Here is a 12,510-nt window from a genome sequence, read left to right on the forward strand (position 1 = left end):
TATTGTTTTTAGCACAGATCCCTGTGAGATTTACTTAATGCCAATCCCTATTATTACTGTAAGAGCATTGGTGAAACCTTGGTACTTGCTATCAGCCAGACAGATTTTTATCTAGCTTATTTTATCATTCAATCGGTACTTCTCCAGTCTTTTCTTAGGTAGCACTGTGTCGAAAGATTTGTTATAATGTAGGTGAATTGTGCCCATTACATTTCCTTTCTCCACCAAGTCTGTTACCATTCAAAAGATTTATAGAATTTAGAGTTAACTTATTTTCACTACTGACTGTAAACTATAACTCAAGCTGTCTTATTCTTTCTAAAACTATTACTTTACATTTTGTGATGTTTTATGAAGTCGCCATTTTAAAAGATGAAAGCTTCATCTCCAGGAGACACTGGAGACATGGATTCGATCCCTGGGTTGAGAAAGATCCCCTGGAGCAGGAAATGGCAACCCACTCTAGTATGCTTCTCTGTAGAATCCCACGGACAGTCAAAAATATCTTGTACTTTTCAATATATCTTAAAAAATTTTTTTTTAGATTTCTGGTTGTCTATTTGTATCATAATATAAATGTTTCTCAGTGTTATATATTGATATATATGTCTGATTCTTTAGTATTTATTTCTCATCAAATATTAATGTTAATAACTATAATATAAAATGTGTAAATGATTTTAATAAAGTATAAAGGTTTCCCAGGTGGTGCAGTGGTCAAGAATCTGCTTGCAATGCAGGAGACACTGGAGACATGGATTTGATCCCTGGGTTGAGAAAGATACCCTGGAGCAGGAAATGGCAACCCACTCCAGTATGCTTGTCTGTAGAATCCCTCAGACAGCGGAGCCTGGTGGCCCTCAGTCCACAGGGTCTCAAAGAGTAGGACACAACTGAGTGACTGAATATACACACACAATATTTGAGAATACTAAGCTGATGAATAGAACACTAAATAGGAATTTCTAACCATGTTACCATTAGTTTTTAAATTTTACTTTCTTTGGGTAAAGATACTTGTTTATAGGTATTTTCAGTTTCATACCTTGTAAACCGTGGACAAGAATTTTAATAAAAAGTTTGTGCTTTGAAAATATTTATTTTGGCACTGAAATAAAATATATTATTGAAGTTTATACTGTTATTTTTGCAGTGGTGTAATATAAGCAGAAGTATTTGTTTTATTAGAAACAGTCATGCTTCTTGTTTTATAACACATAAATATAGAATGTACTATATAATATAATGTTTGTTGTTTTTGTGTTTCTTCTGCAGAGAGTGATAATGAACTCTCAAGCGGAACAGGTGATGTGTCTAAGGATTGTCCTGAGAAGATCCTATATTCTTGGGGAGAATTGCTAGGAAGATGGTAAAAATTTATTTTTCTTACTGAAAATTTTATGTTTACATGATTGTAAATCTGTCGTATTAATTAAAAAACTGTGTGTTTATGTATCTTTACATTGAGATAATGTAGGGAGTAAATATAGATAGTCATCTAGGTGCTGAGCCCTCAATCGCTCCAGTGTTCGGCAGTTGGAAAGATGAGGAGGAAAGATATAGCAAAGGAGTCCCAGAAAGCACACCCAATAGGGTGGGAGGAGAGTCAAGGTAAACACAAGTGAATAAGTCTATCAAGAAGGAAGTGCTCAGCTGCTGACAGGTCAGGTTGGAGGAAGCCTGAGAATTTCATTGGGTCCAGCAGTTTAAATGTCACTGGTGACTCGCACAAGACACTCTCCATAGAGAGGGAGGAATGAAAGCCTGGTCAGACTGTATCTAGGAGGAAAGGTGATCATCAGGTATGGATAGATAACTCTTCAGAGAAGTTCTGCTATAAAGGGGTGATAAGAAATAAGGACATATTAGTAAGTGAATGTGGGTTGAGAGGTAGTTTGAGAAATTCTAGAAATTAGGATGGTCAATAGAGCATGTACATTGTGTGTTGCTAGACGTGACTTGCAGAGAGAGAAAATTTGATGATGCCAGAGGAAGAGGACACAATTGCAAGGGAAGCTGATGAATAGGCAGGAAGAGATGGGACTTGTTGAGTGATGGAGTTACAGTTAGGAGCGTGATCATGCTGTAAGTCAATGACAGAGGCAGGGTTTGAATCTAGGCAGTCTGGCTCCAAAGGCAGGAGTTTTTAAGCAGTTGGACAGACTGCCATTTCTATAAAGTACATAGATTTCTGGATTCGTTATTATGGATGCATGTAGGAGGTTTAGTAAGAGAGAGAACAGACTCAGAAAACGGATACTCTTTCCAGTCTTCTCAGGTCAGTTCAGTCGCTCAGTCGTGTCCTACTCTTTGCCACCCCATGAGCTGCCTCACGTCAGGCCACCCTGTCCATCACCAATTCCCAGGGTTTACCAAAACTCATGTCCATTGAGTCGGTGATGCCATCCAGCCATCTCATCCTCTGTCGTCCCCTTCTCCTCCTGCCCTCAATTTTTCCCAGCATCAGGGTCTTTTCAAATGAGTCAGCTCTCTGCATCAGGTGGCCAAATATTGAAGTTTCAGCTTCAACATCAGTCCCTCCAAAGACATTAAAACAGAATTGTGACATGATGAATAAATGTTTCTGTTAGCACCCAGTGGAAATTTTGGGATGAACACAGAAGTAGGAAAAAAAAATACAATAAACATAATAAGGGCAATTCCCAACAAATACTTTAAAGGTGAAGTTGCTATTATGGGGACTTGCCTGATAGTCCAGTTGGTAATCCGGGGGCTCAGATTCAATCCCTGGTGAGGGAACTTCATCCCACATGCTGCAACTAAGAGTTCGCATGCCACAACCAGAGATTCTCAGTGCCGCAACAAAGACCAGGCACAACCAAACAAATAAATACAAGTAAATACTAACAAAAAATTTTCTTGGAAATTAACTTTTAAAAAAAGAAATTGTTTTTATGATGCTTCTTATTATTTAGAAGGTAATTCCGGAGTCTGATGAAATTGTTAATAGAGTAGCTAGTTACTGCATGGGTTGATGAGGTCTTTACCAAACTCATGGGCCTTATGTATAAAGTGGAGTTCCAAATGGAGTAAGAATTCTAGAGTAGAGTTGATGGGATTCCTCAGCTACCATTCAGTGTACACTTTTTCAGAAATATAATCTTTCTACATTATATTTTTGTAGTGGACTTCAACCACCTCGTTTATAGAATCTTAGGGAACTGTTTTAAAGAACTCGGATAACTGGTTTTTAGACCTGTAGAAAACTTCCTGAATCTTTTACAGTTGAGGTATTTTTATTTTTACTTGTCTGCATTGTAGTTGTGTCATGACAGTTTATGTGAAAATGATGACATTTGCCTAATTGAGAGAAGTTTATTTCTATTACACAAGAATTGACAAAGTTTTAAAATTGGTCTTGGCATATCTTTTTTAACATTAATGTTTTCGTGGGTTTAAAGCATTTGAGTGAGTCTTAGGAATATTAGCTAGGGACTTACAAGAAGATATTTCTATGGTTCAGTTAGGTAGAGCACCTGTTGTGCTTCATTTGGTGCTTTGGGGGAAAATATTTTTTATGAGGAGACAGCCTGTATTATCAAGGGGCTTTTAAATAAAATATAGTTGAAAGTATTTTGAACTTACTGTAAAACAATGAGATCACTATATTAAAATAAAGTGAAACTTTTATGGATAAAATCAGAACTCAGGTAATGAAATGTGTTATTAGAAAGATATAAAGGAAGAGTAATACTAATTTTAAATTATCAGAAAAAATGAAGATACTATGGAAAAGATAATGGAAAACAGACTGAAAATTCAGTGATGGAGGTCTTCATATGAGATTAGAGTTAAGGTGTTTTGAAGTGAAGTGAAGTGAAGTTGCTCAGTCGTGTCCAACTCTTTGCGACCCCATGGACTGTAGCCTATCAGGCTCCTCTGTCCATGGGATTTTCCAGGCAAGAGTGCTGGAGTGGATTGCCATTTCCTTCTCCAGGGGACTTTCCCAACCCAGGAATCGAACCTGGGTCTCCCGCATTGCGGGCAGACGCTTTACCATGGGAGCCATCAGGGAAGCCCTTAGGTATTTTGAAATACTACATAGAAAAGTGAGCAAACAAAGATTGAGGGAGAAAGAGAGAAAGAGGGCCAGGAAGAGAGGAATTGAGGAAATGTTTGTGATAGAAATTTGGGAAGAGATCCCCTGGAGAAGGGAATGACTACCCGCTCCAGTATTCTTTCTTGGAGTATTCCGTGGACAGGGAAGCCTCACAGGCTGCAGTCCATGGGGTCACAGAATTGGACAAGACTGGGCAACTAACACACTTGTGATAGAAAGACTTGAAAACACCAAACTGAAAGTGGTAGAAGATTTTTTTTTTATATGTGTTGAATATATTCAGAATGGTAATGCTGATGTCTTACATGTTAAATAATTTAAAGAATTCGGGCAGAATTATTTCTGGAAAACTGTTTCTGGTTTTGAATTGTATAAAAGCTGTTGAGATTCTTAAAGACTAGGAGAACACTGTGCTGACCCTGAACAGTCAGATGTAAGTCAACTTTTGTGACAGGAAGATTTTCTAAGCAAAACACTAAGGGAACTTTGAGATAAAAATTGAGTATTGGTTTACTATATATAAATAAAACTACCTTCGGACTATTAGACTTGCAGAAAATTGGTACAGATATAATAGGCACTTTGGTTGTATCCTTCATGACTTTCCTTATTATCAAGGTAGGAAAACATGTTCTTAATCCATGATCTCTCAACCTAGCTGAACATCAGCAAAATGACCCCCCCAAAATATCTAAACTCGGAAAACATGAAGAATTCAAATCACTAAGCATGAACATAAATAGCTTCTTTCCTTTTCACATCAATATAATATTCAACTTTTTCCACTAATGAAAAAACCCGGTGAAAGCATATACAAATCAGAACAAAATATGTGCTCTTGCTTTTCCTAGTGATCTTTAATCTATCTCTTTTCTTGAAACTTCTTCATGCATCTTGGTTAACTTTAAGTGAGACCTCGGTTGACATATAGGTCTTACCATTAATGAGGGAAGGACAAATCCCCAGCTTTACTTGATGTTTCCCATCTTTTAGTTTCAGTTCTAACTATTCCTTTTTCTGAGAAGACCGTTTGAGGTGGGTCAAGCTGCTGCCCTCACGTTCTCATAGCTTCTAGCCGCCTACTTCCGCTTCCTCTCTATCAATTGGGGCAAATTGCCCCAGTTCCATAAGTGACCGCTGAGTATCATTCAGTGCCTTTTCTTCTCACTTCTTGATTTCTCTGCTGTCTTTGTTAGAAATTATAGCTCCTCTTTGAAATTCTTTGTTAGACAACCTTAAAAATAGAGAAAGTTCTTATATGCCCAAACAGTTTCAAGAAAAGATCCCTCTTCGAAGGTAACTAGATGAATATACAACTGCTTTATGATGCTGTTAAATCAGTAAGACTGTTTGCCTTTAAAAAAAAAAGCATTCTTTAGCTTAGCTGTATTAGTTGTTCATGTTAATTTAGTCTCATAAATCTATTCTTTTATCTAAAATTATTGAATTCCTTGTATATAACAGGCACTGTTCTAGTTGCTTGGGATTATATAAGTAAAGAAGGCAGATATTCGTTCCCTTGTGGAACTTACATTCATGCATTACAAACTTCCCAGTTACTATTTGTTTAGCACATCTGGTTTATATGTGACTTTTTGAATCATTTGATACCTATATTGCTTCTAGTGCCGAGTTCAACACTTGTCCTAATTAGATGTCTGCTTCTAAGTCTCCTGATAGGTATAGTTAATGCTGTATTAAAGCAATGACTATATGTAATTATATTTTTATTAGAAATACTGAAACAATGACTATTTTTATAAATTGTCCTTTTGTTTGGATCTTCTCTGGTCATAGATGTATACTATAGCTTTTGGCTTAGTATCCATTGATATCAGTATCTCTTAAATACAGGGTGTTGAATATACTCTAATTAATTACTGTATCATTACCAGAATAATCAGTAATTTAAAGCTGTTAATCATGTATTATGGAACTACCCAGTTCTTTTTTAAATGTCAGTCTGTAAGTTAGCTCAACTGATGAAGAACCAACCTGCAATGCGGAATACCCTGGTTCAGTTCCTGGGTGGGGACGATTCCCTGGAAGAGGGATAGGCTACCCTGTTGGCTCAGAGGTTAAAGCATCTGCCTGGAATGCAGGAGACCTGGATTCAATCCCTGGGTTGGGAAGATTCCTTGGAGAAGGAAATGGCAACCCACTCTAGTACTCTTGCCTGGAGAATCCCAGGGAGGGAAGAGCCTGGTAGGCTACAGTCCATGGGGTCGCAAAGAGTCAGACACAACTGAGCAACTTCAGGACACGACACGACATGACCCACTCCAGTATTCTAGGGCTTCCCTGTTGGCTGAGATGGTAAAGAATCCATCTGCAATGTGGGAGACCTGGATGGAGAAAGGAGTGGCTGTCCACTCCAGTATTCTTGCCTGGATAAGTCCATGGACAGAGGAGCCTGGCAGGCTACAGTCCATGGCATTGCAAAGAGCTGAATACAAGTGAGCCACTTTCACTTCACTATGAAGATAAATAGTGCCTGGGTTTTTAAGAGAGGAGAAAAGACTTTTTTGTTATGCCTGGCCAAATAGACGAGGGCCAGCTAGAAGCTAGAATATTGGTTGAGTTGAATCATATTACAGTAAAAGGTATACTAGGGACTGTTGACTGTTAACCTTAAGGTGTGTGTTTGCATGTGTATGTGTGTGTGTATGCCTGTGTAAGAAGAGATAGTTCAGATTCAGAATCTGATATAATTGATTATGCAGAGTAATTTGAGCCAATATGATATTTAATCAAGCTGTTTTCCTCTTCATTTTCCCTGCTGTATTGGAAATGCATGGTAATAGGATGAGTGGAAGTTAGGAGGTCATTACAGAGGTTGCAGAATGAGTAGAAGTGGTGGCAGTGGAGGTCGGAGTGCAAGGATTTTGGAGAGGTCGGGAAAATAAAATGCATTAGATTTCTTGATAAATTAGTAATAAATTATGGGATAGAGAGTAATGTGAACAGTAACATCTAGGTTTCTAATTTGGTTGAATTGTGGTGACAATCACTGAGGTAGGGCACCCTGGAAAATGATCAGGTTTAGGGAGAAAGAGTATGAGTTCAAATTTGAATATATTGATTTCTGGAGCTCAGAATTTGTGGGGACGGGTAATAATGCCTAGAGATGAGAGAGTGGAGAGAATTAGATCATTGAGGGAGAGGGAGAGATTGGCAGCTTGAAACACTTTAATAGAGGAGAAGCAATCAGCAGTTGGGTTTGTGAGGAGGGAAAAGAGAGTGCTTTGTCACTGATGCCAAGGAAACAAAATGGTCAGCAGTGGAAGGACTGAAAAATGTCTCTGGAAATTAGTGGCATGGAGAGAGGTCATGTATTACTTACATAAAAGAGAGAAGCCATGGTGAACTGAGCTGAGGAATGAGTGTGAGGGAAGAAGTCGAGATAATGTACAGTCATCTGTTAGGGAAATTTGATGTGCAAGGTGGGAAGACAATATGACATCTGGAGTGTTATGTGGAGTTGAATAAAAAGGTTTCTTTTATGTGGGAGATATTTATTGGAGTTTTAATAGTTGTAGATACACAGTGCTGACATTGAGCTTTGTATAACATGTTCAGTTCAGTTCTGTCACTCAGTTGTGTCCGATTCTTTGTAACCCTATGAACCACAGCACAGGCCTTCCTGTCGATCATCAACTCCTGGAGTTTACCCAAACTCATGTCCATTGAGTTGATGATGCTATCCAACCATCTCATCCTCTGTTGTCCCCTTCTCCTCCTGCCCCCAATCCCTCCCAGCATCAGAGTGTTTTCCAATGAGTCAGCTCTTCACATCAGGTGGCCAAAGTATTGGAGTTTCAGCTTAAACATCAGTCCTTCCAATGAATACCCAGGACCGATCTTTAGAATGGACTGGTTGGATCTCCTTGCAGTCCAAGGGACTCTCAAGAGTCTTCTCCGACACCACAGTTCAACAGCATCAATTCTTCGGTGCTCAGGCTTTTTTATAGTCCAACTCTCACATCCATGCATGACCACTGGAAAAACCATAGCCTTGACTAGAAAGACCTTTGTTGGCAAAGTAGTGTCTCTGCTTTTTAATATGCTGTCTAGGTTGGTCATAACTTTTCTTCCAAGGAGTAAGCATCTTTAAATTTCATGGCTGCAGTCACCATCTGCAAGTGATCTTGGAGCCCCCCAAAATAAAGTCTGACACTGTTTCCATTGTTTCCCCATCTATTTGCCATGAAGTGATGGGACTGGATGCCATGATCTTCGTTCTGAATGTTGAGCTTTAAGCCAGCTTTTTACTCTCTTTCACTTTCATCAAAGGGCTCTTTAGTTCTTCACTTTCTGCCATAAGGGTGGTGCCATCTGCATATCTGAGGTTATTGATATTTCTCCCAGCAGTCTTGATTCCACCTTGTGCTTCCTCCAGCCCAGTGTTTCTCATGATGTACTCTGAGTATAAGTTAAATAAGCAGGGTTACAATATACAGCCTTGATGTACTCCTTTTCCTATTTGGAACCAGTCTGTTGTTCCATGTCCAGTTCTAACTGTTGCTTCCTGACCTGCGTACAGGTTTCTCAAGAGACAGGTCAGGTGGTCTGGTATTCCCATCTCTTTCATAATTTTCCACAGTTTATTGTGATCCACACAGTCAAAGGCTTTGGCATAGTCAATAAAGCAGAAATAGATGTTTTTCTGGAACTGTCTTGCTTTTTCGATGATCCAGCGCATGTTGGCAATTTGATCTCTGGTTCCTCTGCCTTTTCAAAAACTAGCTTGAACATCTGGAAGTTCACGGTTCACATATAACCGTGTAGTACATGTAGTATATTTAATTACTTTGAGTTACTCTTTTATTATTCATTATGGGACTCATAATTCAGGATTTAATTTCATGAGAAATGAGCTTAGCCCTTGGCACACTGTTGTTTTTAGTTAGTTTTTTTTATACTGAGTTCAGAAACTCACCTAGCCCTCAAATCATGTGTTTTTCCTATTCAAAAGTATGTTGTTGCTGTTGTTGTTTCGTCACCCAGTTGTGTCCGACTCTTCGCAACCCCATGGACCGCAGCATGCCAGGCCTCCCTGTCCCTCACCATCTCCTGAAGTTTGCCCAAGTTCATGTCCATTGCATCAGTGATGAGATTCAAATAATAAAATTACAAAAACGATCCTTTTATGAAACTATTCCCGGCTCTCTTTGGTGCACCATTTCTTTGCTAATTTTAAATGCAGTGGAGAGTGAAGAATAGGCAGCTGGAAGGAAACCCATGTGTCATATAGTTTACTCAGGTGTAAATCTCATCAGGAATAGTTAATAATCTTTCTACCTGACACATTTTTATAAAAATCAACTCTTTTTTTGAATTCTTTCATTGTTTGTGGGGTCAGTGCTCAGTCTCATTGCTGTGAGAGCTTTCTCTAGTTGGGGTGAGCAGGAGCAGCTCTCTAGTTATGGTGTGCAGGATTCTCATTGTCGTAGCCTCTTTTGTTATGGAGCACGGTCTCTAGAGCACAGGCTCAATAATTGTGGCACGTGGGCTTAGTTGCTCAGTAGCATATGAGATCTTCCCAAACTACGGATCTAACGCCTGTATCCTGCATTGATAGGCAGATTTTTTTTTTTTCCACTGAGTCACCAAGGAAGCCTCTACTTGATGTATTTTATGGAGCATATTTGGCTATGGTGTTTTCCCAAATTAATTTATTTTTTAATTGAAGTCCACTGGAGAAATTTAAAGACTTGAAATGACTTTTTTGTGTGTATGATTATAAAAGGATTCAAGATCCTTATAAATATTTCAAACAGTATAGAAAAATAAAAGGAATACTTTCTCTTAATTCCATTACATAAATATTTTGTTGTTTATTTTTCCATATTTTTTCCCTATGCATGTCAAAAGCAGGTTTCAAAATAATATGTGTTAAGGAGAGAGTGTGAGAGAGAGAATGTGTTTTTTAAATAATACCATATATGCTATTTTGAAACATGCTTTTTTCACTTAGCAGCATAATTAAGGTTCTTTAATGGTGTCATGGCATGTTAAATTGTGTAAGCTCTACCTCTTTTTACTCTGTTTTGCTTCAAGCCTGTCAGTATCGTTAGGTTCTCTAACTCAGCAATATAAAAGTTTTCCCTTAAAAGGCTGAAAGAAAGCAGAATGGTCATAAATTTGATGGTTTATTAAAGATATTAATGGAATGAGTTTACTTGAACTTTTGAGTTACAGAAATTGTTACAATTTTTCGGAGATAGTCGGGTTATGAGAGTATGGGGAAAGCTTGAAACATACTTTCAAGTGAAGGACATGCCAAAACTGAGGTCTGGGCTGCATTTGGAAGAGTGTAAAGATGGAGAATTTGATAAAGTAGGCAGGAGGCCAATTTTAGAAAATAGATATATGGTTTCTATGACTTCACAGGTTCAAAACCTGAAGCAAAAACCTGGGATGTTAGACCAAACCACAGTACATCTTTAAAGTTTGGATGGTTAAGTTAGGATCAACTCTTAAGAGATTAAAGGTGAGCAGCAAATAAAAGTAGAGATAAAGTCTGAACAAAACGGTGTGGAACATAGCTCCAGGTTCAAGCTAGGCATAGGCTGCTGCTGCTAAGTTGCTTCAGTCGTGGCCGACTCTGTGCAATCCCATAGACGGCAGCCCACCAGGCTCCCCTGTCCCTGGGATTCTCAAGGCAAGAACACTGGAGTGGGTTGCCATTTCCTTCTCCAGTGCATGAAAGTGAAGAGTGAAAGTGAAAGTGCTCAGTCGTGTCCAACTCTCAGCGACCCCATGGACTGCAGCCTACTAGGCTCCTCCGTCCATGGGATTTTCCAGGCAAGAGTACTGGAGTGGGGTGCCACTGCCTTCTCCAGACATAGGCTGGGAACTACAATTCAGTTTTGGTTCAGTTGGGCAGATGATCAGAGTCGCATACCTGCTATGTGATAACTGGCTTCATGACAATGTATTTGTCTTTGTTCATGTTCTAAGCATCCTTGGGAATGGGTAAAGCTGCTAAGTGTACGTGGCTAGGGAGTTGGATAGGTCATATGAGGTTTGTAGGAAAGGGCTAGGTTCTTCCTTTTGCAAGCACTTTGGATCAGGATTTAGAAGTATAGTCAAGGTGTAATAGGTCTCTTTTCTGATCCACTCTCAGCATCCCTAGCCCCCAGCCCTTACCACACACACCATACATTCATCTCAGGGGATTCAAATGGCTCTTTTTAGGCCTTGAAATGATGCCTGGGAATATACAGTTAACACATTCATTATTATGAGTAAGTTCATAGAATGTTTAAAAAGTAAATGAGAGGAAGGAGGGTGGGATAATGTGGTTCACTAATAAGCAAGATGCAATCAAGAAAAAAAGTTGAAGATGTTACTAAACTTAAACACTACTAATATTATTTCATGCCACTTGCTGCCATTTTCCTCCTGATTCAGTGTTTACACTTTTTTTTTTTAATATAAACTCACTAATATATTTTCCATAATAGCAGCAGGTCAGTAGTGGTGAAGGGAGTATGAATGGTTTATTTTCTTGTTTTCTCAGGCACAGTAACCTTGGTGCACGACCAAAGGGGCTGTCCACTCTGGTGAAGAGTGGTGTTCCTGAAGCATTGAGGGCAGAGGTATGGCAATTATTAGCAGGCTGCCATGACAACCAAGCGATGCTGGATAGGTACCGACTTCTTATCACAAAGGTAGGAGCTCTTTTCATATTACTCTCATGTGACAGTATATTAAGTAAATCCTGTTTTCATAGCTCTAATAAGTCATAAATGCTTTGAACTTTTTGAAAAGCTATACTGCATTGTTTGGTGACTATGTCTGCCTTTTGTTCTGAACTCTTGTTGAATAGTGATAAACAATGGACTGTAGTCATCTATGAACACTTAATGCCTTGGCTTTCATTTTTTTCATTTCAGTGATTGTTATAACTATTTACTATGTTGGAATATACTTACATTTCAAATACTTTCAATTAACCTTTCTTACTGTGTGAGATTTATATACAGTTGTACACAGTATAATTGTACTCTAGTATAATTTTAAAGTCAAATTAACTTGAAATTATGACTATCTGTGCTTATGTAACCTTACACGTAGATGATGTGGATAGTTGCCCAGATCCTTATCCTGTCAGGAGCCTTTGGTTCCAATGTAAATTCCTCTGCTTATGTCCAAAAAACTGATTTTAGAACATGGGTAATCCTGGCTCCTAGGCTTTCTTCTTAGATCTTACCTCCCAATTTCTTAATCTACTCTAAATCATGATTTTAAAATAATGATAACTTTTTTTTAAAGAAAATCTCTCTTCATGAAGGAATTTTTTTGTTCAGTAAGACTTTACTCCTCAGGCTACATCAGTTTTTAAAATTCTTTAGCCCCTCTAATTCCCTCTCCCCTTCCTTACCTCTTTCCTTCCAATCTTTCCACAGATATTTTCTGAGTTC

General features: G+C 38.5%; 1 protein-coding gene across 6 annotated transcripts in view; it reads left to right on the forward strand.

Moving 5' to 3' along the window:
- The window catches only part of RABGAP1L (RAB GTPase activating protein 1 like), a 726,983-nt gene that overhangs the window by 207,144 nt on the left and 507,329 nt on the right, over window positions 1-12,510 (forward strand). For all 6 annotated transcript variants that reach the window (XR_011247784.1, XM_069546100.1, XM_069546103.1 and 3 more), the window contains exons 12-13: window positions 1,276-1,369; window positions 11,607-11,757. Coding sequence is in view for 5 of the 6 variants with exons in the window: in XM_069546100.1 (XP_069402201.1) it covers window positions 1,276-1,369; window positions 11,607-11,757 (245 nt within the window). In the remaining variant the exon portion in view is untranslated. The remainder of the gene's footprint in view (window positions 1-1,275; window positions 1,370-11,606; window positions 11,758-12,510) is intronic.

The sequence above is a fragment of the Ovis canadensis genome, chromosome 12, assembly GCF_042477335.2.
Source record: "Ovis canadensis isolate MfBH-ARS-UI-01 breed Bighorn chromosome 12, ARS-UI_OviCan_v2, whole genome shotgun sequence".
In the NCBI taxonomy this organism is placed as follows: Eukaryota; Metazoa; Chordata; class Mammalia; order Artiodactyla; family Bovidae; genus Ovis; species Ovis canadensis.